At 49.0% G+C, this 25,224-nt stretch overlaps 1 protein-coding gene across 3 annotated transcripts in view; it reads right to left on the bottom strand.

The window, feature by feature from the left end:
- Window positions 1-2,564: 2,564 nt before the first annotated feature.
- Window positions 2,565-25,224, bottom strand: part of FCRL5 (Fc receptor like 5) — a 37,432-nt gene continuing 14,772 nt past the window's right edge. Inside the window, exons 3-16 of one of the 3 annotated variants that reach the window (XM_073221292.1) lie at window positions 24,198-24,449; window positions 23,667-23,921; window positions 23,086-23,370; window positions 21,070-21,348; window positions 19,788-20,069; window positions 16,588-16,866; window positions 13,472-13,750; window positions 10,544-10,822; window positions 10,019-10,135; window positions 9,373-9,400; window positions 8,357-8,439; window positions 8,087-8,155; window positions 5,952-5,983; window positions 2,565-5,874 (exon numbers count right to left, since the gene is read on the bottom strand). In XM_073221292.1, the coding sequence (XP_073077393.1) occupies window positions 5,785-5,874; window positions 5,952-5,983; window positions 8,087-8,155; window positions 8,357-8,439; window positions 9,373-9,400; window positions 10,019-10,135; window positions 10,544-10,822; window positions 13,472-13,750; window positions 16,588-16,866; window positions 19,788-20,069; window positions 21,070-21,348; window positions 23,086-23,370; window positions 23,667-23,921; window positions 24,198-24,449 (2,609 nt within the window). In that variant the 3' untranslated portion in view covers window positions 2,565-5,784. Of the gene's footprint in view, window positions 5,875-5,951; window positions 5,984-8,086; window positions 8,156-8,356; window positions 8,440-9,372; window positions 9,401-10,018; window positions 10,136-10,543; window positions 10,823-13,471; window positions 13,751-16,587; window positions 16,867-19,787; window positions 20,070-21,069; window positions 21,349-23,085; window positions 23,371-23,666; window positions 23,922-24,197; window positions 24,453-25,224 lie in introns of all 3 variants that reach the window. The other 2 variants (XM_073221291.1, XM_073221293.1) reach the window with 2 other exon arrangements.

Below are 25,224 nucleotides of genomic sequence, written 5' to 3'. Positions count from 1 at the left end.
CTTGATAGAACAAAGAAACAAACAAACAAAACCAACTATCCTCCAAGTAAGAGGGAATTTCTCCTGCTTGACTGGCTTCCAGCTGGGACACTGATTTTCCTCCGGCCTTGGAATCCCACTGAAATACTGGCTCCTGGTCTCGATCCTGCTGGCATTTGGATCAGGTCTACAACAGCAGCTCTTCTGGGTCACCAGTTAGTTTGCCAAATGCAAATCTTGGGACTTTTTAGCCTCTATAATCACATGAGCTAATTCCTTATAATAAATCAATCTCCTCACCCCCCACCACACACACACTATGGATTCGTTTTTTGCAGAGCCCTCTTAAATGATTAATAAAGCTGAGGTGTGAAAGCCAAATGGCTAACTGCCTGCTCTTCAGGCTGGAACTTGAGATGGCGCATTGAGGGAGAGTTTCATTCTTCAGAGAAGACACACTTAACCTAGATTGCAGGCTTACCCTGGTCCTGGGCGGAGAGAGGAAGAGAACAAATCCCATGCTTAGGATGTGGGTGGAGTAGATTCATCACGGAAGGTGTGTGAATGCACGACCATCACCCACTCAGTGGAAAACAGAGGGAAACATTCTAATGTTCCCTCACTTTTCCTTCAGCCCATTGTGTGTATCAATTAAGCCTGTGGTCCATCAGCAGAAAGAATATCTATACTAATCCCACCTATGCGGGATTGTTCCCTCAAACCAGATATTCTGCCTTAGTGAGGTTCCTGGAAACACTTGCCGGGCAGGTGAGGCTTTGTCCCTTGAGAGCTCTTAAGTCAAATTAGAACAATGAACAAAGTGTGAAGCTGAGAGTTTCCTCTGTTCTATGACTCATGCCAAGTTATTTTGCGCTTATTTCTAACAATCTGTCAGGGGTTCGGCAATCAGATCCAGTGGCATTTGGTATTCCAATTGTAACATGCTGACCCAAAGATACCCTGATGTTGAAAAAAAACTCCATCCCATTAGGAAATCCTCAGGGTGGTAGGACAGTTCAAAGATGAGATTCCCAAGGAAATGAAAGTAAAATATTTTAAGTTAAAAACTGGTCCTCACCTTTGATGTCTTGTTTGTTTCTGCCCATGGCCAGGAAAACTCAGTGCCTGAGTGAAGTAGGGTTTGATTCTTTCCACAGTGGTAGTGGGAAAGGGGGGCTCCCAGGACTGGGTGGAATCCTATCAACACCTCAGAGTACGGATCAGTACTAACTGTCTGAGGTGCTCCATTCTCCCCCACAAAGGGTTTTATTTTTTAAAATTTCAAATCTCAGCAAAGTTGAGAGAATAAAGTATTTCAAATATTTTCAAAGTATTTTTCAAGTGATATCAGAGTATTGATGCAACAGTGTCAATGTTTTATAGCCCATTTCAGGTTTTCCCTAGGCCCCCCAAATCTCTCCTATGGCTTTATTTTTGGATCCAGAATCTAGTCAACGTCTCTATTAGGTCACCATGTCTCTCCGGCCCCCCTTGTCTGGATACACTTCTGGTTTTGTCTTTCACAACACTGACGGTTTTGAGGCGTCTCAGAATGGCCCATGATCTGAATCTGTGTGTCCCCTCCAGTAGTTTCTGGGTCAGCTTCTTTGATGAGAGCATTCCATGGGTAAGACACGACTTCCCACCATGCCACATAGGGAGTCCCCAGGGTCAGCGTCACCCCCGCCGCCCACCGCCAGTGATACGATGCTGGATCGCTTCATGAGCATGAAGACCGACCCTGCCAGATCTGTCCATCGTGCAGGTACAGTTCGCTTTTGATCGACAAGTCCTGGGGCGGTGATGCATTGGGACCGGGTGCATCTCGTCCAGGAATTCTAACATCCCCGGGTGATCCCTGCCTGAATCAATTGCTACCCATGGGATTGCAAAGTGGTGATATCCTACCGTCAGTGTTACTTCTCTGTTTATTATCTGTTGCCTATTGGCAAGAGGAGATTTTGCCTGCTCTTTCTTTTCCTTTAAGGGAAAAATATTATTTTTCATGCTCAAATTATCCCAAGGTTAGCTGGTAGATGAAGTATTTTATAATTTGCTACAAACTGAATGTATGTGCCCCTTTCAGTTTCATGTGTTGAAACATAATCCCAAGTGTGATGGTGTGAGGAGGTGGGGCCTTTGGGAGGTGATTAGGTCATGAGCCCACCCTTGCCCCCTGTGCCACGTGAGGGCATGTCCTGTGCCATGTGAGGGCATGTCTTTGAACAGGGCATCAAGCCCTAACGAGACACTGAATCTGCCAGCACCTTGATCATGAACTTCCCAGCTTCCAGAACTGTAAGAAATAAATTCCTACTGTTGATACACCACCACAGTGGTATTTTGTTATAGCAGCCTGAGCAGAAAGACACTATTTATAAGAATCTAGAGTGTTAATGGGACATGTCAGCCTATTGCAGCACAGCCTTAGACTTGCTGACTTTAGAAAAGAAGCCAATCTCAAGCTCCTAAACCAGTGACCCCCATAAAATTATGTGCCCAGAGCTCAACATTTAGCATTGCCAAAGAGACTGATACGTGAATCATGGAGAGTGTATGGAAAATATTTTTTTAAAGTACAATTGACATACACTATTCTATTAATTTCAGTGTATATCATAGTAATTTGGTATTTTTATACATTACAAAATGATGCCCCATTACAAATCTAGTTGCCATCTGTCACCATTCAAAGTTACTACAATATTATTGACTACATTCCCTAGGCTGCACACACATGCTATGACTTATTTATTTTATAATTGGAAGATTATTCTTCTCTCTCCCCTTCACCTATTCCTCCTAACCCCCAGGGGCTCCTGGCTCTGGCAGCCACCAGTTGGTTTCCTGTGTCTTTGAGTCCGGCTTGTTTGCTCTGCTCATTTATTTTGTCTTTTAGATTCCACATGTAAGTGAAATCAGACAAACATCTGATATCCAAAACATACAAAGAACTGTTACACAACTTAACGTCAGAACAAACCATCGGTCCCATTGAGATAAGGGCACAGGACTTGAACGGACATCTTTCCAAAGGAAAACATCCTTGGAATGTTAGTTTCACCAGAATGTCATCAACCTTCCTATCTGTCTGGAGTCTCTAATTTTAACTCAAGTGGGAGAAATCTTCCAACAAGAGGTTTGTTTCACCCCTGTGCATGTACTGTCCTGGGCCAGAGGTGGGAACCCACCTTGGAGGGGCCTTTCTTTCCCACAGAGGAATTTAAAAATTTCCATTTCTGAGCCAGGGGCTTATGCCTGCTCAGCGCTGCACTGGGTAGTTTGGTAATGTGGTTCCGTAACTGGCTGTGAGCAGACTTTCCTCTTTAGTCCCCAGCTACTCGGGCTGTTGTTCATCTTTTGATTTGAGTTAGGCCTAAAACCCCACGTCTAGGGAATGCTTTTCTCTTGTCCCATCTGCATGGCAGCTGCAGGTCTGTAGTGAAGGAAACCTCTCTCCTCATGCCCAGGCAGCCCAGGGCTGTGGTTTTTGACTCGTGTCTCTGGTCTGGTTTCCTTTCTGAAAGTCTCCACTGAGGCTGGGTCAACGGGCTCAGTCCCGCCTTCCCAAGCAGCTTGGGAAGCTATGTGATGCTCGTGGAAGTCTACCTTGCATTGAAAGCAGGAAATACTGCCCTGGCTTCCAATGAGTCAAAGGCCTGAATAAAAAGATTCTTTTTTATGGCTAGGAAAACCACACCTGTTGAGAAAAAAGTGGGTCCCTTTCCAAGGATGCTGGCTTTGTTTAGGCCCTCGCCACGCCCTCCCACTTGCTAAGGCCTATGGGACCTGCTGTCCTAGCCCGGGTTTCCTAGAAAATAGCCTGGAGCTGAAGCTCATGTGCTAACACATTATGGGTGACTGAATCCTGGGAGCAGGGGAGAGAGGATGGGAGAGAGGCTGGGGAAGAAGAGAGCACATTTAAAGGTGTGTATCCCCAACCTGGCTACAGCTTGCAGCAAGTTGATTGCTTGTTCCCTCTGGGTGTCCTAAGGGAGGCCATAAAGGTTTTTGCACCTCTGATTGAGGCATATGAGTTGGGGATGGAGAGGAGGAATAGGAACAGAATCAATCCACTGCCTCCAATGTCCCATTGTCAAAGTCAACTTCCCTGCATGGCTGCACTTCAGCCCAACAGGGAGCCCCAGAGTGGGGGCGGGAGGTGCATGCCCCCAGGTGCCAGGAGGAACTGGGACGCTTGGCTGACAGAAGCAGCTGCCTGAATCCACAGTGGCAGGACTAGCACAGCTGTGTCTTGGGCCGCTCCAGCCCTCAGAGTCCAGCGCACCTGCTCACCACTGCCTAATGGTCAGCGTGTGCATCTGCAGCCCTACAGCCCTTGGTCAAAGCCTTGCCCAAACTCCAGACCTACCACAAAACACGACAGCCTACGGCTCAGAGCTCTTCTTTCAAGTTCAGCAGCCAGCTCAGCTCCAAACAGACTGATGGCTTCAAAGACACATCCAGTAAAGAACGCACGCAGCCTCTGCCGGGTGGGCAGCACCAAAGCACAGCGCCGTCGGCCCTGGCTGGAGCAGAAGCCTCCGTCTCTTGCTGCGCACTTTGCACTCCTGAATTCTCTATTTTTAGTTCTCAAGTTTTGAAGCCTCATGTGCCAGCACTGAAGTTGTGGCTGTATCTGTGAAACCAGTAGAGGCAAGTGCTTTTAAGACTCAGGGAAGCACCGGAAGGTGGAGAGCAAGATAGGGTGTGATGGACATCAGAAAAGTGGAACAAAACAACCCATGACTCAGAGGTGGGAGAGATGGACTTGGGATGGGGAAGTCTGAGAGGTGTGTTTATTCGCAGTGTATCCATTCCCTTTTTTCATTGGGGAGTGAGGAGGGGAAATAAAGGTGGCGGCAGCTACTTTCCCCACCCAGGGTGGCTGATGACACCCAGCATGTGGCTGAGAAGCTCTCTCAGCAACAGCAGCTGGTGGGGCTCTAGTGGGAGGGCAGCGCAGGGTGCGGTGGGAGCTGCGGGAATGCGCTGAGGCCGTGGTGCCTGGCCTGCAGGGCCTCGGTACCGGCTGTGGTCCCGGGACCAGCCACATCAGCTGCGAGTGTGTTAGAAAGGCAGGATTGCGCCTCCACCCAGTGGATCTTAACAAGATCCCCAGTGATCCTTAAGCAAAGTTAAGTTTGAGAAGCCCCCTTCTGGCTCCCCCCACCCCACCCCAGCCAGCTTGGTGAACAGAGCTTGCTTTATCCAAACTCCTCTTGGTTTATTCTGACTCGGGGAAGGCAGAGGAGTCGTTCCTGGATTTCCCAGGGAGCACACTGAATTGTGAGCCAGTTCAAGGGGAGGAAGGCTTCGTAATTACCCATAGTCTTCCTCATCCATCCCTTCACTTCCTCATGCAAACAGTAACGGAGCGCCCCCTATATTCCGACACGCATTCTATCTGCATCCTTCGGTCCTGCAGGCCCTGAGTGTGCTGGGTTACTTCCCGCAGGATGGAAAGGGTCTTGGGCTGTGAAAAACCCTTACTCGGGCAGGGAGATATTGGCACGTGCACAGGAGAGAAGTTGTCCTGGGTTCAGGCAGCCAGGGGACATGGTGGGCCCCGGGAGGGGAGCCGTGGCCTTAGACAAGAAGGCGAGGGCAGGGCTGGACCTTGGGAAGAGGAGGCGGTCCTGCAGGGCCCTGTGTCCCCATCACACGGAGGGCGCAGACACTTAACATGGAGGCCCCTGGACGTGGCCTGGGGCAGTTTAAATCTTCCCACTTCAGTATCCCTTCTCCTCCAAGGATGGCTTTGGGGTGCAGAGGCTGAGACAGCAGTCCGAGAGCTGTGTGGACTCATCTGTGCGGAGCCGAGGAAGCCAAGAGCTGGGGCCTGCAGGCTGGGGCTGAAGCTCTCTTCACCTGAGTGTAGATGACAGAGGAATCCTGGGGGAGAGAGCACAGGTGAGGGCCAGAGCCCAGCAGGCCATGGGGGTGCGGGGCGTGCAGGCCACACGACTCACCTTGCTCTGGAGCCCCGGTGCAGAGGAGGCCGCTGGGGAGAGAAGGGAAGCGCTCAGCCGCGGGATGCCCTCTCAGGGCTCCAGCCCTGCATCTGTGCTGTCGGCCCGGCCACAGCCCTCCTTGGGGTGGCTGCCCTTCCTGTGAGCTGACAGCCATTCCTTGGGTCCTGCCCCTGTACTGTCGCCACGCCTTCCGATTTTCAGCCTCACAAATCTGACCACCTCAACGTCACTTCACATGCTGTCCCCACTTTGAGCCCCCTGGGGGCTCTCAAAAGAGAGAAATATACCTTCTATCCTGTTATTCATAGCCTCATAGTATGTGTCCTGGCGAAGCAGCCTGGCCAGGAGAGAGGCAGAGCGGTGTTTAGAGAGCACCCTCCAGACCCAGGCCGCCTCAGACTAAGCCCCGGGGCAGCCGTGCCACCTCTGCGGCCTTGGGCATGTCACCCAGCAGCTCCTGCTCAGTTCTCTCCTCTATATAATGGGAATAATAATATCGTCTACCTATAGGCTTATTGTAAATTTACATGAGTTTATTTGTGCGTGTATGTATTTTCTAATACCTATCAAGTGTTGACCAGTTCCTATGTGCCAGGAACAGCTTTGAGTGCTGTAAACAAACAAAGTATAAGTATATACATGTATATTTTTTTATCATATATTTGTTTATAACAGACGATATAAATCATCTGTATCTGCACATGGGAACAGTTCAACACATACTGACGTGATGTTAGGAATTATTATTATTTTTATATTTCCTAAAACTGGAATGAAATATGACATTCTTCAAATAGGGCTCCCTCCTTCTGTCTGGCACGTGCCCTGTCTGGGCACGAGCCTTGGGGCTCCCTGGAACTGCGCTGGGTAGCAAGTCTTGGACTGGAGACTGACGGGTCTGTGCTTTACTGGCTATGTGACTTCAGGCCAGCCATTTAAGTCTGCCTCAGTTTCCACATCTGTAAAATGGGGATAATAGCTTTACTCACCTGAAAGGCAGCAGTAAGTGTGAAGGAGTTCGTATGTGTTAGCGGTGGGCCATTGAACCAGAAGGGGCACAAACACTGCTCATTTGATTTTATACAACACGGATCAGAAAACCAGAGAGGGAAGTAGAATGGCTAAAATCACACAGCCCTTTTTACAGAGCAGAATTAGAAAGGAGTCTGCCATAAAGGCTGTTGTCCCGCTTTCTTGCTCCTAGCAGGAGGAAGCCAGGCTGGGGTCCTTCACCGCAGAGCAGCTCCCGTAAGTGATGTTAACGACACAGCCAGACAAGCGCATAGGGTCACCATCAAAGCTGCCCAGCCCTCTGCTGTGGTCATGCCCCTTCCACACCTCCTTTCTCATCTGATCCTCACAATACCCCTGAGAGAGAGTGTGGCAGACAAAATAATGCCCCCTCGACAAAGACGTCAGTGCCCTCATCCCTGGATCCTGTGAATAATGCAACGTGAGATGGAAGAGGGGACCTTAGAGATGTGACCAAAGACCCTGGAGTGGGGAGATTTTCCCGGATTGTCCAGGTGGGATTTTAAGAACTTTAAAATCAGAGACTCTCTCCCAGCTGTGCTCAGAGGGTGACCTTACTGTGGAAGAGCAGTGCTGAGAGAGATGCACGATTGTGGGCTTTGAAGGTAGGAGAAGGGAGCTGCGAGCCCTGGAAAGGGGTGTCCCTGCGAAGCCGAGGAGGCCAGGAAATGCGCTCTCCCCTGGAGCTTCCAGAAGGGAATGTGCAGCCCTGCCAACACCTTGAGTGTAGCCCAGTTGACCTGTGACCTACACACAGGGAGATCAAAATCCCACCAGGCTTGTGGGCACCTGCCACAGTGACAATAGGAAACTGGTAACAGGTAGGTAGGGAATGGTGGTCCTGTCTCGGTTCACAGTTGGGAACGCTGAAGCTTACAGAGGTTACGTGGCTGCCCAGGGTGGTGGCTTTGTGCTCAGCTTATGCTGAGGCCATCTGTGGAGAATGGAGAAAGCAGCGCTGCCCAGGGGGCTTGGATTAACTCCAGCTGTCAGGAAGGTGGGCGCAAGTCAAGAAGCCCTGGAGTCCAGAAGAGGGACCTCTGTCTGGAGGGCCACGCGTGATAATCAGCTGTCAAAAGCCAGGGCCATTCAGATCTTACCTGCATGTGAATTTTTCTTCTGAATTCCCCGGACTTCTGAGTATATCACCTCTCCTTGTCGAGGATTTACTTGGAAAGAAGTTGAAATTTGAGAGGATGTAAGGTTCTTACCTCTTGTCTAACCACTTCCTCCTCCCCCACCTATAGCTCGTTCTCTGGAGGGCTAGATCCCTCCTGGGGGCTGCACAGTCCCCTCCTCAGCTGCTGCCCCACCCCTTCCCGACCAAGCCTGGGGTCCTCCCTGCCCCACAGCGAGTCCCCGGGCCTCACCGTTGCTGTACACTGGTTGCATTTCTACCCAGCCTGGAACATTGTGGTAGGTGGGCTCTTGGGAGTCTGAGTCTGAAGAGCTCCTATGAGACAGAAACACTGATGTTTCCCCAAACCTGAGCAAAGATGCTAGAACGATCATTCCTAGTAAGTGCGTCTTTACCAAAGGTTGGTTGCCGAGCCTGGAGACACAGATGAGTACATAGCAAATGGTCTGTTGTCATGGTCTGTTATGAAGCATGATAAATTAATATCATCTGTGTTTCCGGACTTTACAGTATCCCAGGCACTGTGCTAGTGCTTATAACAATATTAAGTTGATATTGAAAGAAATGGAGGTTGCAAGAGGTGAAATGATAGTTCTAGACTCTGTGGCTAGACAGGGAAAAACCCAAGATTCACACCTGGCTCCAAAGCCCCCGCTCAGGATCTCAGAGAAAACGGGGGAGGCAGGAGGAACACGGGGTGGCTGGGGTGCTGCCCCCATGGGCTCGCTGGGGATAGTTTAGGAGTTGTGGCATGGCTCCCAGAGTCAGACCTTGGGACCCAAGATGGCAGCCCTTCCTTCTCGGGCACCCCTCCTTTGGGCAGAGGGGTCTCTCTGGGCAGCCAGGCTGTGTGGCACCATGTTCTCGGCTGTCGTCGTATCAGGAGTTGGTTACACTGGCCGTGTCCAGGGCTTCCCAGCCTGACTACGCTAAGACCATCTTAGGACGTGGGGGGATTCCATGATCACAGTGGTCACTCAGACAACCAAGACAACAGTGGTACAAAGATGTAAGCTAATAAATAAAAGGCAATCAACAACTTGATGCTAGAAAAAGGCCTGTGTAGCTAAGATAAGGGGGTGGGGAGGAATCGCCTCGAGATATCCCGGGGTGGGGTGGGACATGAAACTGGTGCGGCCCGTCTCAGCACCACAAGCAGTGACAGCTCTCAGCAGTAACACACTCAGTTCCAGGCTCAGCCCCTACAGGCATTTCATTACCCGCTTAGGAATACAGCCCAGGTCTTACCTGGATGGCTTAGAGGTCGGCCTTCCTCCTGCAAAGGAAAGCAAAGGGGTATTGGATGCAGGGGAAGGAGGCCTTCACGGGGAGCACAGCTCGTAGGAGGCTCATCTAGAACCTGCCAGGCGTTGCTGTCACTAAAACGTCAGCTCTTCTTTGCTATCCAAAGGAGGTGGCAGATTGGGCAAAAACTACTGACTCTGGCTTCCAGAGGGGTATAGTCACAACAGGAAGGGAGAGACCACACCCATAATCCTGTAACATGGAATGTATCAAGAATAATGGTCAATAGTACAGGTGATCAGCTGTGAAAATAATGAACATTTAAAAAATCAGTAAGTTCTCAAATCCTGTTTGGTTTCTGTTTTCACTGTTCTGTCCCAGAGTTCTTTCTTCTCCTTTTCCCATTCCTAGGGGGCCTTGTAAGGGTAGAGAGGAAGATACAGTGCAGCTTGTGATGTTGGATAAACTGCATCTCAAGGCCTCTTCCATCGATGGGGCTGTTTTGGAAACTTTGTAAAGATAAATTCTGGGATTTGTCGGGGAGGAGCTGTAGGGAGCTTGAGGGTGGGTCAAAGGCAGCGGGGGGCCTGCAGGAACGGAGATGGGAAGGGCACGGACCCAGGCGAGGGTCAGCCAGGGAGTCACCCACCTGCTTTCCCCGAGAGCCTGCAGTAGGACACCAGCGCCAGAGCAGCAAGACCCGCCAGGCTGACCAGGCCCCCGGCGACGCCGGTGGCAGTCAGGCCACTTCTGTTCGCTGTCAGCCCTAAAGAGGAGACCCTGTGCGTGAGCCGCAGGGAGAGGCTTCTGGTCTTGAACCGCCCCAGCCCCCGGAGTGGCTGCCTGGGCCTGGGAGAGAGGATCAGCCGAGCGGACCAGGGCTCCTGAGGCCAGGCAGGCGTGGGGCACACAGGGAACGGCTCTTCGCGTTGTGAGGAGGCTCATTTCTGTGGCTGAGACGAGGGCTGAGGGGTCAGGTGGAGCACTGCACTCAATGAGCCTTGACCCCCGCTCCCATCCTGAAGCGATGACTTCAGGAACAATTTAGAGAACGTCCCGCTTTGCGGTCCTGTCCCTGAGAGGCACTGTCCTGGCTGAGCATTACGAGGGGTATCAGAGTGTCTTTGGAGGAAACGTTTTGTCCGCATCTGCGGCCCAGGCCTAGGAAACTTACCTGTGACTTTGAGTGGCACCGCCTCACTGCGCTGGGACCCCAGGCCATTGTGGGCCTCACAGGAGAAGTTTCCAGAATGGTCTGCAGTCAGAGAGAGGTTGAAGGAAGCTCCTCCTCCAGATGGCGTGGAGCTGCTCTCCAGAGCGACGCCCTCATGGTAAAAGCGGTACAGGATCGGGGGAGAGCCCCTCTGGGCCTCACAGCGGAGCTCCAGCACGTCCCCCACGGCAGCCTGGGCCCCGGGAGCCCCGAGGGTGAGGACAGGGCGGGACACTGGGACTGAGGGAGACAAAAATCAATGGAAGGTCCTACTTGTAACGTATTTGTAATGGAACAAAAAATACTATAAACAAATGCCAGAAGTCAGATCTCAATCTCGGAAAACAGATTGAAACACGTATGAGGCCAAGCTAGTGACCTTAATCTGCAAATAGCTTTCAATGTACAAAATACCCAACAAAAAGTGCGAAAAGGGTATGAACCACTAAAATCCTCCTATAGCTAAAAAACATAAGAAAAGATTATCATCTTCATTACTAATTAAATGTATACAAATAAAAACACTCATCAGATTGTCAAAACTTAACAAGACAGATAATACTGATGGGTCTGGAGATAAGCAGGCACCTTGATAGGTTCTTGGTAGCAAATTTGAGACACTTCCCAGATAGGCAATTTTGGCAATATCTACCAAATTAAAAGTGCACACACACTTTGACTTAGCAAAAATCTACTTAGGAGATTATTTTCCTTAGGAATACTGAGATACAATATGCAAAGATATTTATACAAACATTTCTGTGGTAGAATTTTTTATAAAAGCTAAAAACTAGAGGTAACCCACTTGACTGGTTAATAAAAAATATCCAACATGTATTTTTAAACTAAAGTCAAGACATATTTTTAAAGGAAAAATGCAAGTTGTATACCTATACATGTGCTATGATTCTAATTCTACTTTTGTTAAAAATTTGTATGACTTTATGTTTATGATATATTTGAATATTTCCAGAAAAACATACATGAAACCATTAACAGTGGTTATATATTGTATATAAAAGTGTGTGGATATAAGTAGAGAACTGTATTTTTCACACTGTTCCTCCCTTTTGTAGCATTTAATGTTTTATTCTGAAGACTTACCCATTCTTTCTGAAAAACAAATTATTAAAACTAAAAAGTTATGGTAAAATATGGCCACAAAGGATGAAGAAATGTCATAATGTAGACTTATGTTAATAATTGGATAGGTCCATGTTTCAACCTGGCTTTACCATTGCCAGTGTCTATAAACTCGTTATTTCACCTCTCTGAGCCTCAGTTTCCCCTCCTGCAAACTGGGATTATCTTAAAGATTAGATGAGATATTGCGTGTCAAACACTAAGTACAGGGTCTGGCACATGCAAGGGCTCAAGTGATGATGGTGGTAGAGGTGGTGACAATAATAATGAGCAGCATTCCTTTTTCTGCACTGATCAATGATCTGTGGCCTAGTTCTAGGACTTAAACACAATCCATCTAGGCTGGGCAAGAAGTCCTTTAGAGGTGGCAGCAGTAGCAGAAAAAATGTGCACTTGTATCAGGGAATCATAGAAACCAAGGAGTGGGGCAAGCAGAAAATCATGAATGCAGAGTGCAAGAAGCAGGCTGGTCTGGTCTGCTGTGTTGGGAAGAGAGAGGGGGTGGCACTCGGCCAGTGGTGAATGCCTGTGTGGTGATCGGAGAGGATCTAGGCGCATCAGCCGTGTGGCAAGAGTCACTGCGAATCCAGAGGAAAATTGGTTGAGGTGCGTGCTGCCTGCCAGTGCGGGAAAGAGAATGGACTGGTTGGATGGAAAAAAAATAGACTCTGAAATCAATTTGTCTCATCCTGAATGCCTCAGGGTCTCCTTTTTCTCTGTGATTTAGACCAGGAGCAGGGACTCCTGACTTCTCCTTTGTGGGTCTCTTTCTAGGAAACCTTGGGTCTGAAATACTCCTTATTCCCTGTGCACTGAAATCATAGAATTCTAGGGTGGTGGATGACCGTGATGTCCATATGCCCTGATTTTCCCACTCTAGGTGTGAGGAAATTGAGGTCAGTATAGGAAAATACGCTTGTCCAAGACCATACAGATAGTTATCTTCAGAGCCTAAACCAGAACATTCATCTCAATAGACCTTAGCATACTTTTCCTATACCTTAGAGGTCTCTAAACTGGGGTTTTGAGGTTTGGCCTGTAGTGGACCATCACAAAACATATTCAGAGGTCATAAGAAGCAGTTTTCTTTTGGATATTACTCTTAAAGAGGTCAGAGGACAGCTTACAGAATGAAGGAGTTTGATGGACAGATGGCCATTTCCATTTCATGTCATCCTGCTCTGACCTTCTCTGTGCTGGTCCCCTGTGACCCCATTGCTTTCAGAACCACTTTGTAACTAACTTGTACTGGTTTTATCTCCTGAAAAGCTATGCACACAGCTAATGTTAATATAGATTCTTTTCATGAAAATAAAAAACAGATTTTTAATTTAAAATAATTTTTAATATGCAAATGTGGGCCATGTGTCTATCCCTAGTGATGAAAGAAGCCCAAGAGTGGAGAGGCTTGTTGGGAATCCATGAGAGGAAACTCAGACAAGCAATGGTCAAGCCATTTTTGGAGCACAGAAATGCATACTCAGAATTCTTTAACTTCCCTTTTGTATCATAAGTGCAGATTGGCATAGAGTCTATGTTCTAAAAAGCCTTTGCATTTTAGTAAGGAGTTTTGATCACAACAAGAAGACTGCTTGAATGTTGCTGCTGGGAAGGTCCAGTGCTTGCAACTGTAATTACAGGAAAGAGCCCAGACTTTCAGGGGGCCCCGACTGCTGGAGCTCCATTGCATCTGCTGGGGAGGGAAGCTGGGCAGTCCTTCATTATGCGGTTTGTGGACCCACTCACCTATGACACAGAATGTCACAACCTCACTGCGCTGGGCCCCCAGGACATTGTCAGCCTCACAGGAGTAGTTTCCAGAATGTTCTGCCGTCAGAGAGAGGTTAATGGACACTCCTCGTCCCAATGGGGCTGAGCTGCTCTCCAGGGCAACATCCTCGTGATAAAAGCGGTACAGGATCGGGGGAGAGCCTCTCTGGGCCTCACAGCGGAGCTCCAGCACGTCCCCCACTGCAGCCTGGGCCCCGGGAGCCCTGAGGGTGAGGACGGGGCGGGACACTGGAACTGAGGGAGGAAAATGAGTTAACCATCAGTTCGTACAGTTTAAATATATTCCTCTGCAGGAAAGACATTGCAAACAAGAAATTATTTTTCTCAATGTGTAATAATAACCTTGTGGCATCACTTAGAACTCAGCTGTAATTTCTCCAGATTTGAAGAAACAGTAACATTCGTCTAGTGCTGAATATAGTTCAGACTACTACAATCTCAATGGTGTTTGGGGGACTTGAAAACAAAGCTTAAATTGAAACCTAAGTATCTAAGAAGTCAAAAGACAATAGGGGGAGAAAGATCAATCAATTCAAAAGAAAAAGGAATGGGACGGTCCTGTTGCTTAGGTTGTAACTGAGCCTGGCTACATCAGAAATGCGACTGTGAGAGAATGAGCATTGATTAATTTATTTGCTCATTTTGATATTTGTTCATTTGGCAGACATTAATTGAGCAATTAGTAAGTCCCAGAAACCATACTATTATGTTGTGGATTTGATAAAAGGCACAATCCCTGCTCTCATGAAGCTTACAGTCTGGAAGATAAAATAGCCAGTGATTAAATAAGAATCAAAGCATTGGTAATTGATACAAAGCAAAGAATAAGATGTCATGAAATTTATAATCCTGGGGCCTGATCTGGTAAGGGTTAGTCAGGGCATGTTTCCTCACAGTGACATTCAGAATCAACCAGGTGAAGAAGGAAGTGAGGAAAACATCAGGCAGGAAAACAATATGTGCAAAAACACTTAGTTGGAAAAAATGTTGGAACTTTTGAGTTATTGAAAAAAAGTGATAGCAGCATTAAGAGAGGCATCTGAAAAATTTCATGACACAGGAGTCCAGAGAGCTAGGCAGGGTGTCATAAGCCACTGTAAGGATTTTGATCCTTCTTCATAGAGCCCTATCTGTATGTGGGCTTGAGAGGATCAATTGGTCATTTTAAAAGACCATTCTGATCAGTGAGACAGAAGTGGAGTGGAGAGGTGTAATTGCAGGCATTGAAATCTGACTAGGACAGTGGTAGGAGAGACAGAAAAGATCCAAGAAGTTTTCAGGAAGTAAAGTCAACAGGACTTAATGATTAATTGGCTATGAAGAGCAAGGGGGAGAAATGTCAAGGACAACTCCTGAGTTTTTGCCTTGTATACCTGGATGAATGGATGCGTCTGTCATGGAGGTAGTGACACTGGGGAGAGGAACAGGTCTGGGGCAAATACCGTGAGTTCAGTTTTACAGAAGTTCAGGCTCATGAGCTTTTAAGATAGTTGAGAAGAGGTATAGAATGTGCAGGTGCTCAGGTGAGAGGTCTCCTTTGGAAGCTGAAGTTTGGGGATCATTTATAGATGACATCCTAGGCTCATCCAGAGAAAGAATAAAAATAAGAGAAGAGGGTGCATGCAGCACAAAGCTCTGGAACACACCAATGCTAAGCTTGTCTATAAAAGGAGGAAAGAGTAAAGGAGACGGAGAAGTAGGGGGAGAGAGGAGAGCAGGAGAGGGTGCAGTCCCTGAAGCTAAGGAAGGAAGGGTTTCAAGAGGGCAGAAAAGGTAAAATATATGGGCTATTTCTGAGAGGTCAGATAAGATGAGGACTGGAAAATGGCCATTGCATTTAAAGTCACGGAGTTCATTGGTGACCTTTGTGAGAATCATTTTGGTTCAGAAGAAAAACCAATGGATCATAACGTAGTGGGTAATGAGGAAATGGAGATAACTTGAGCAGCTGACTCCTTTTGGAAGTCTGGCCATAATAAAGCCTAATAATCATAAGTGGGAGCAAATGAGGGTTTTTCTTAGGCATGGGGGATAACCAGCATGTGAATATCAGTGGGAAGGCTCCTACAGAGAAGGAGACGCTGAAGAGAGGGGCACAGCCAGTTGTCCCAACCTTCTGAGAATGTAAGAAAAGATGGAATGTGGAGATTAGGCGGAGCTTTTCACCTTCCATGGGAGCAGAGTCCTCTCCTCTCTGCCTGAGGAAGAGAGGGGTGAGTTTCTGGATGGATACAGTGACAGACAGTGTGATGGTGGCAGTCGAGGGGGTCATTGTCTGGGAGGGAGTAGAGGTGTGGAACTGGGGGTTCTGTTGAGGTGTGAGAACAACAGTGATTGGGGAAATGAAGAAGCACATGGAAGGACAGGAGGTTGTGGTTCGATCTTCGGAGTGTGTGTGTGTGTGTGTGTGTGTGGGAGCGGGTGGCCGATGTGGAGAGGGTGGCAGCCATGGTGGTTAGTGGGTCAGCCATGTGGGTATTAAATGCATGGAATGATGGCAGGATGGCATGGGGAGAGGAGGACTATGACTGAAGCCTGCACTGAAAGTGGGCAAGACTAGGAAGTGAGCCCACGGCAGGGCCAGGCGGAAGACGGTGCTATAGGTGCATGGAATAGGGACATGGAGGGTCAGGAGAATGATGTTGAGGTGTCATTTAGCAAGAGTTCTGGGTGGGGACCAGAGCTGCTCTGGGACAGGGACCTGTTGGCCTTTTTATTGAGTGACAGAGGAAACCCCAACTCAGTATCTTCTGAGGTGATATGTGAACTTTATAATTTCCTTTCCTGTTGGTCATTGTTGACCAGGATGTAGTTTGTGTTTTGAAAGCCTTTATCCCTACGATAGGGACATTTTGGTCATGATGGCTGGAATGTTGCTACAGGAAAGGTAGCAAGCAAAGGGAAGGTTCAAGTTCCTGAAAATGTTGAACCCAGAACACCCAGATGGAAGCTGCGTAAGCAGCAGGCCTGCTACGATGTCACACAGCCGGTGGCCCTGTGGATCTCAGCTGCTGGGGAAGTTGGGGAGATGTCTGTCCCTGGTTGTGCTGAAGTTGGAAGGTTCCATTTACCTGTGACACTGAGTGACACTGTGTTACTGTGCTGGGTTCCCAGGACATTGTCAGCCTCACAGGAGTAGTTTCCAGAACGGTCTGCAGTCAGAGAGAGGTTGATGGACACTCCTCCTCCAGATGGGGCTGAGCTGCTCCCCAGGGCAACATCCTCGTGATAAAACCGGTACAGGATTGGGGGAGAGCCTCTGTGGGCCTCACAGCGAACCTCCAGCACGTCCCCCACCACAGCCTGGGCCCCGGGAGCCCTGAGGGTGAGGACGGGGCGGGACACTGGAACTGAGAGCAAAAGTGAGTGAGTTCACACTAGTATCTTTCCATCTCTTTCTCTTACATTTTTCAGTAATTACTTCTCTTGAGTGTTCAATGACACTTTCTTATCTTTTCTGTTATCAGAACACTATATCAACATATAAACGAACACACACACAAAAATACACAAGCATGGGATCACAATATACATATACAAAAGCCGATTTTTCCCTTTAGCAAGTCTGGGCTGGAAGGGACCCTAAGTATTACCTTCTAACTTTCAATATAAGGTGAAAACAATAAGACAAAGAAAGCTGAAATGTTTTGCCAAGTTATGAACTAGCCATTTTCATAGCCAGATCTGGAATTCAGGTTTTCCCACCGACTCTTACATCAGACAACCCAAGCAAGGTGTTTTCTATGTACACTGGCTCTTTCTAGGAAACCTCAGAGTCCCTGAGGTGCACAGAGTTCCCCCAAAAAGGTATTTCCTTAAATATAGTTCATTATGTGTCATGTTATCTCAGGTGACCCTGCTATCTAGTCCATAATTTGTTGAGTTAGAGGTGGGCAATTGGTTTAAGAAAAGCCAAGGCATAGACGTGTGTAGACTTGCCAGTGGCCTAGGAGGTGGCTTAGAGACTAGGCTGTTAGACTAGTCAGGCTCATTAAAACCACTGCTTTGCGAGTGAGCCATGTAGCATCGGCGGCTGGGGCAGAAGCTGAAAGACAGAGTGAGGAGTCACGTTCAGGAGCCCAGGGCAGGTGGTGCTGGGGTCAGCAGAAGCTTTGAGAAGAGGGAGGTCAGGAGACAGAGGAAGGATCGTAGAGAGCGCTTGGGATCAGCACATGCAATCAAGGACACAGTCAGTGGGCCTGTGACAGTCAGTGGGCCTGGAACAGTCAGTGAGCCTGGAACAGTCAGTGGGCCTGGAACAGTCAGTGAGCCTGGAACAGTCAGTGGGCCTGGAACAGTCCGTGAGCCTGGAACAGTCAGTGGGCCTGGAACAGTCAGTGAGCCTGTGACAGTCAGTGGGCCTGGAACAGTGGGCCTGTGACAGTCAATGGGCCTGGAACAGTCAGTGAGCCTGGAACAGTCAGTGGGCCTGGAACAGTCAGTGGGTCTGGAGCAGTCAGTGAGCCTGTAACAGTCAGTGGGCCTGGAACAGTCAGTGAGCCTGTGACAGTCAGTGGGCCTAGAACAGTCAGTGCGCCTGTGACAGTCAGTGGGCCTGGAACAGTGGGCCTGTGACAGTCAATGGGCCTGGAACAGTCAGTGAGCCTGGAACAGTCAGTGGGCCTGGAACAGTCAGTGGGTCTGGAGCAGTCAGTGAGCCTGTAACAGTCAGTGGGCCTGGAACAGTCAGTGGGCCTGGAACAGTCAGTGGGCCTGGAACAGTCAGTGAGCCTGGAACAGTCAGTGGGCCTGGAACAGTCAGTGAGCCTGTGACAGTCAGTGGGCCTGGAACAGTCAGTGGGCCTGTGACAGTCAGTGGGCCTGGAACAGTCAGTGGGCCTGTGACAGTCAGTGGGCCTGGAACAGTGGGCCTGTGACAGTCAGTGGGCCTGGAACAGTCAGTGAGCCTGGAACAGTCAGTGGGCCTGGAACAGTCAGTGAGCCTGGAACAGTCAGTGAGCCTGTGACAGTCAGTGGGCCTGGAACAGTCAGTGGGCCTGGAACAGTCAGTGAGCCTGTGACAGTCAGTGGGCCTGGAACAGTGGGCCTGTGACAGTCAATGGGCCTGGAACAGTCAGTGAGCCTGTGACAGTCAGTGGGCCTGGAACAGTGGGCCTGTGACAGTCAATGGGCCTGGAACAGTCAGTGAGCCTGTGACAGTCAGTGAGCCTGTGACAGTCAGTGGGCCTGAAACAGTCAGTGAGCCTGTGACAGTCAGTGGACCTGGAACAGTCAGTGAGCCTGTAACAGTCAGTGGGCCTGGAGCAGTCAGTGAGCCTGTGACAGTCAGTGGGCCTGGAACAGTCAGTGAGCCTGTGACAGTCAGTGGGCCTGGAACAGTTAGTGGGCCTGGGACAGTCAGTGAGCGGAGAGCAGTGGAACTCGTAGCTCATGAGGTGTCAACATAAACCGTTTTTGAGAAGTAAATTATACTTTGAGAGACTTCTCAGTTCTATGGATCTGTATAGTCTGTCTTTCCTGTTTTTTTTTTTTGATCCCTAGATGTCTGAACAGCAAACCCTCACCGATGGGGGGATACGTGGAGTCTATGTTTTCTTGTGACGTCAAAATGATCTGATGAACTGGACTCTAGATGTTTCTATCATGCTTCTGCTTCTCTGGAGGGAACACTGGACTTTCCCTCTCTTCTAAAGAAAGATCTGAGTGTAAATAGAAGCAATTATGCCTCTAAAATGATACTTTTTAGATGGTTACATGGGTAACCAGGAGCTCTGGTTTGCATACTTTGCTAAATGTATGTCATACTTGAACAAAAATGTTAGAAACATAATACGATTCAATGACACTTATTTTAATGGATTAAGACAAGGGATCAGGGAAACCCCAGAAGACCAAGGAGCTTGTTCCCAGGACTTCCACCCCTTCACCTCCAGCCCTCTTCAAACCAACTGACAAAGCAACTGCTTGGGAACGTTTTGGAGAAATCAAGGTCTTGCCCACAATTTGTCCATATGACTGTGCTTGTAGGGAAATAGGAGATGCTTCTATGCATCAAATTTTTAAAAATTGACTTGGGGACTGAACACAGAGGGCGTGAGAAGATAATTTGAGAAAATACATTCATTTGGTGAAAGGCAGTCTGGATGAGAACTGAGACACCCTACCCGCACCCCCGCCCAGAAGGTTGGTCCATGAGAATGGAGCCGAGAGGGGCGTTAGGCTGATTGGAAACTGGGTTGTAGGAGCAGGTTAGTGTGAGAGGGGTCTGGGTCAGGCATGAGTGACCGGCAGGAATCCAGGACCGACTCACCGATGACTGAGAGGCTGACCGCCTCACTGCATCGGGGGCCAAAGCCGTTGTCTGCTGAGCAGTAGTAGTTTCCAGAATGCTCTGTGGTCAGAGGGAAGCTGAAAGATGCTCCTTCTCCTTCAGATGGGGCCAAGCTGCTCCCCAGGATGACACCCTCATGGTAAAGCTTATATAGGATGCGGGACGAACCCCTGTGGACTTTACAGTGAAGGGTCACCACTTCTCCCTCAGCAGCCTGGGCCCCAGGAGGGCTGAGGGTGAGGATGGGCTGAGACATGGGGACTGGGGGAGAGAAAACACCAGTCAACAGTGGTTTCTGCAGCTCCCTGTAGCTGTCAGTAAGTGGCCAGTGAAACGGCCTATGACAAATGTAGGCCACTTCTTCCAGAAATCTGGAAAAAGCAGAATACCAACCAGTGGATACTGGCTTATCTCCAGTCTAGGACTTTTTTTTTACAGAAGAGGAAACTGACGCCACTCCAGTCCTGAGCCAGCACTAGACTCTTCTGCCAGTACCAGTCTGAATCACACAAGCCCAAGTCCCCCTAAAACTGCACCTGGAATTTCACACACGCGGATGGCGCAAAACTGCGATTCAAGGCTCAACAGGAACTGTCTTAACTTCGTAACTTTGACAACTATCTTCCTGACCTTTGGGGGCATTCCCACATTAGCAGGGCTGAAGCCATGCCCCTCACAAGCGGCTGTCTCCTGCCTGTTTCCATCCCTCCTCTTCTGTGCCTGCCTCACACGCTCTCACCTAACCAACACCAGAAATGTTAAGTGAGGGGGACATCGTCGGGGCGGCTCTGTGCCTGCTCGCTGTCTATCACACATGGTTCTGTACACTGGCAATGATCAATATCTGATGGTAAAGGAGCAGAGACACCTCTGTGCCCCTGGGAAGCATTTCTGTAGTTACTGAGAACAATTTAATGAATGAAATTAATTATTTATTAATTAATCAATCTGGGGAGTCACATCTGGGCATCTAGGGAGTCACAGAGCAAGTGGAGAGAAAGAGAAGGGCATTTGGCTCATCAGAGGCTGGGGGCCAGGAGACCGGAAACTGCCGTGCAGAGAGCCACGGGTGTGATGGCATCTTGGCTGCAGAAGGAACGAGCCTCAAAAGAGGCGGCCAGCTGTGTCAGTGGGCCAGGGAGCCTCGAAGGACATTGCACTGGCTGGAGGAGAAAGCAGAGGGAACTGGAGTGTGGGCACGCATTTCAGGAGGCGTTGCTCAGAGAGGCCGGGGGTGAGTGCCTGAGAACCTAGGGCTTACCCTTAAGGGGGATGTGCACCCCCTCGCTGCGCCGGGGGCCAAAGCCATTGTCTGCTGAGCAGTCGTAGCTCCCAGAACGCTCTGTGGTCAGAGGGAGCCTGAAGGGCATTGCTCTCTGTGAAGAGCCTTCTTCCTTCTTGAGAGGTGCTCCTTCATGGTACAGCTGATAAGTGATCGGGAACGAACCTCTCTGGACTTCACAGTGAAGGGTCGCCACTTCTCCCTCAGCAGCCTGGGCCCCAGGAGGGCTGAGGGTGAGGACGGGCTGAGACACAGGGACTGAGGGAGAGAAAACAACAATCAACAGCTGCTTCTGCCGCTTCCTGTACGTTCCGTCAGTTGCCAGTGAAATGCCCAGTCTCAACCGCACGAGCCTTCGGGGCACCCAGCGGCCTCCGGTGGCTCTCACCAGCTCTCTCCCGTCCTGCTGGCTGGGCTTCTCCAGTCTCTTCCTTTCCTGTTAGACGTCTGGCCCCTCTCCCTCCTGTCTCATCTCCTGGACCTCAGAGCAGTTTTCCAGTGGAAATGACACCCTCAGGGAAGAAGTCCTTATTTTGCCCCCGCCAGACCCGCACCCTTATCTTGTTCCTCCTTCTGCCTATGACCATGGAAGAGCTGTTTCCCTACCCACCCAAGTCATTCTGAGTCTCTTGTCCATCCCTGCTCCACATTTTCCCTTTTACTGGGGTTGGCCTCTGAGCTCTGTCCTCTGCCCCTTCCCTTCCAGAGTCACATACTCTTCCAGGACTGTCTCCTGTGTTCCTACACGCTCCCTGTGTCCAACCTGACCCTCTATTTGTGTCAGGAGGAGTCGGGAGGAGCCCTGGAGGCCAGCTACTGGCCGCTCAGCAGGCTCTTCCCAGGGCTGGCCAGGACCAGGGTGTGTCTCCTGCTCCTGATCCAGTGCTGAATCACATTGTCTCCTTACACGTGGGCTGGAGCAGAGGGGCTGGCACAGGAGTCCACAGAGGCATTTCGTCTCTCTCCACCCCAGCTGCAGTCAAGGGCAAGACAGCAGCAGGTACTGACGAAGGGTGTGACATGACCCGGGCTTTTCCTCACCCCCACATACACCTTCGGATGGCTATGGCGTTGCTACCTGCCTCTGTATCGTATGTGGATTTGCCTGTTGGCTATTGTCAATAATTAGGTGTTAATTTGGACAACAGGTAACTGTATCTCTGGGAAAGAACAATGATTTGGGAGCTACTGAGAATAATAGATTGATTAGGGACTCAAACATCTGGGTATCCAGAGAATAAAAGAAGAAAGAGAAAATATTGAGTTCTGCAGAAGCTGGGGAACAGGAGAAAGAGAGAAAGAGAGGCACTGAGAATACATTCAGGGGTGTGATGGTAGCTGGGCTGGTCAAACAATGAGGCCCACAAGAGACAGACACTTATTCAAAGCTCTGGGAGCCGATGGGAATATGTATTTGGTGTTATGGACTGAATTGTGTCCTTGCCGAAAATGTGTATGTTGAAGCCCTAGCCCCCAACATGATTGTTTTTGGAGACAAGATCTTTAAGGAGACAATTAAGATTAAATGAAGTTATAGGATGAGAACATAATATGATAAGACTGGTGTCTTGGAAGAAGAGGAATAGACCCCAGAGATCTTTCTCTCTAAAATCACACAGAGGAAAGACCATGTGAACCCGCAGAGAGAAGGTCTCCACTGAGAGCCCGGAGGAGAGCCGTCACCAGACACCAGTCCTACTGGCACTTTGATCTTTGACTTCCATCCTCCAGGACTGTGAGAAAATAAGTTTCTGTTGTTTAAGCCACCCAGCAGGTGGTAGTTTGTTAAGGCGGCCTGAGCTGACTAGCACAGATGACTAGAGGAAAAGGCAGGAAGCAGGTAAAAGGGCAAATTTGTGGGGTAGCAGTAAGGGACCAGAACTAGGAGTGGCTGGACTTTGGTTGGTTGACAGAAGAATAAATTCTTGATCTGCAGCTTTGCCTGGTTCTTTCTAGCCCCAGTCCCGGCAAATCTTAGAACCCACCGACACTTACTCTTCACATTTATCTGGAGTTCCTGGCTCATTTTCCCCGCTCTAGAAGTCACTCTCTTTGCCTGGCACCAATAAGACCCCGAGTCTCTGCTCCACACGGCAGTGATCTGGAATTCTGGGGAGTTGCTCCACCTTGACTCCAGGGTCTGGCCATCTCTGAAGAAGCGGAACCAGAGCTGGACATCTGACCGCTGCGGAGCAAGCTGGGTCTGACAGGTCAGGGTCAGAGGACCTCCTTCGGTGGGCCAGGAGGAGCTGGCTTTCAGCACAGGCTGTGGAAACAGCTCTAGAGAGAAAGATGAGAACAATCCCCAGAGCATTAAGGCTTGGACCTGCTCGGGAGAAAGACACAGTTTATCCTCGGCAGCAGCAGGCAAAGCATGTCATATACAGGCAGGCAGAGAAAGGGACGCTGGTTTTGATTTCTAACATCCTGCTGCCCAAAGCACAGTTGTACTTTCTGTGTGCTTTGCAGGGACGCTCCCTGAGGTTCAATGGCATTCCAATCCACCTTTTCCTTCCTCTACCATCTCGGGGACCTTCCTTTGGGTTAACTCACTTCACAAATAATGTAGGCTTTACCTTGCACTTGGATTTTGACTGTGTTTGAAGAAACAGGGCTATCATCTTTTTTAACTCCGGTACAGTGATAGGCGCCATTGTCCTTCAGACTTGCGTGTGCAATGTACACGTCCGGGATCTTTCCAGAGATACGCATTGGTTTGCCGTTCTTGTGCAGACGTAAAGTTTCCAGTGCTGCCTCCCTCTTCGCTCGGCATTGCAGAAGCACAGGGTCGTCTTCAAACACAGCAAACGGAGCCCCCAGAATCAGGAGGGCTGCGGGAGACACACACTCAGCAACTTGTTTGATCCCCTTCATGCGCCCTTCTTTTCACTGTTATTCCAAGTAGATTTTACCAGCTTAAAAGATTCATAGATTCAGAAACCATGCACATGAATCATTTCTCAAGTTTCCTTTTACCTGAGAAACTCACAAAAAATACAAATGCCCAAATCCCAGCTCTATAGATTTTGATTCAATAAATAGAGTGTAGGTTCTCGATAACTGTCTGATTTCTGAAGTATTTTAAATTTCTTTTGCCTTTTCCTCACCTTGAGTAAAGAGCAAGGCCACGCGGCTGCTTAGGAGGGAGCCCTGGACTTGGCATCTGTATTCTCCAGGTTCTTGAACCTCGAGCGTGTTTCCTAGGGTTTCATGTAATTCTTTCCTCCTGCGGTGCTCTCTGTGCCATGTTGTTCTTCGTGATGTGCTTAAGTGAAATCCATTGCAAGTCAGAGTCACTTTCTCTCCCTTGAAGACCACAGTCCAGGGAGGATGGAGAGAAATCACGGATTTGGGGGGAGCTTCTGAGGAAGAAAGAGAAAAGGAGTCTGAGGTGGAGATGCCAGTAGTCCCCCCTACAGTGGTTTGCGTGGGACAGACTAGAAAATGTGGCTCGGGAGAACCCTTAGGGAAGCCCTGATTGCTCAAGGCTGCGTGTCAGCCTGAGCGCTCATCTTACCCAGGGGACGGTGATTGCTCGGGGGATGGCAGTGAGCAAAATTATTTTAATAAGGCAGTACCAGCAGGATTCACTTCCACTGTCCATGGGAAAAAATGGTTAGGTGGCCTGTTACGGAACTGGATCTCAGCTAAAGTCATCCCCTGTCCCGGCCACCTCACCATGCTCATAACTCATAAGAACTTCCCCAGGAGTTGTTAAAATCATAGTTTTGTGTTTCCATAAAATGATAAATCATGTTATCTTAAGGTTTTGGTACTGAGAAAGGCTTTAGAGATGAACTTGTCTCACACCTTTATTTTATAGATGATTCAAAGGAGAAAAAAGAAACTCCAACACAAATCCCATTGTGGCAGAACAAGGAATGGACAAGTCATTTGCTGAATCCAAGTCATTTGCTGCAGTTTGTGACCTAGATAAGAATGAAACCCTGGGAGAGCTGATTCTGGACAAGGAGAGAGGTTGTAGAGCAGTCTTGCTATTTATGGGCCCTCAAATATCGAAGACACTCTCTGACCCACAGAACGGCAATGAGACGCAGAACTAAGAAAATGACAGATAATTTATCTTCCCCCTAATCTCCCCTGTTCATGCTTTTCTTCCTTTTAAAGGTGCAG

Source organism: Manis javanica, chromosome 14, assembly GCF_040802235.1.
Source record: "Manis javanica isolate MJ-LG chromosome 14, MJ_LKY, whole genome shotgun sequence".
In the NCBI taxonomy this organism is placed as follows: Eukaryota; Metazoa; Chordata; class Mammalia; order Pholidota; family Manidae; genus Manis; species Manis javanica.
The sequence above is the reverse complement of the archived record's forward strand: the minus strand, read 5'-3'. Positions and strand labels throughout refer to the sequence as shown.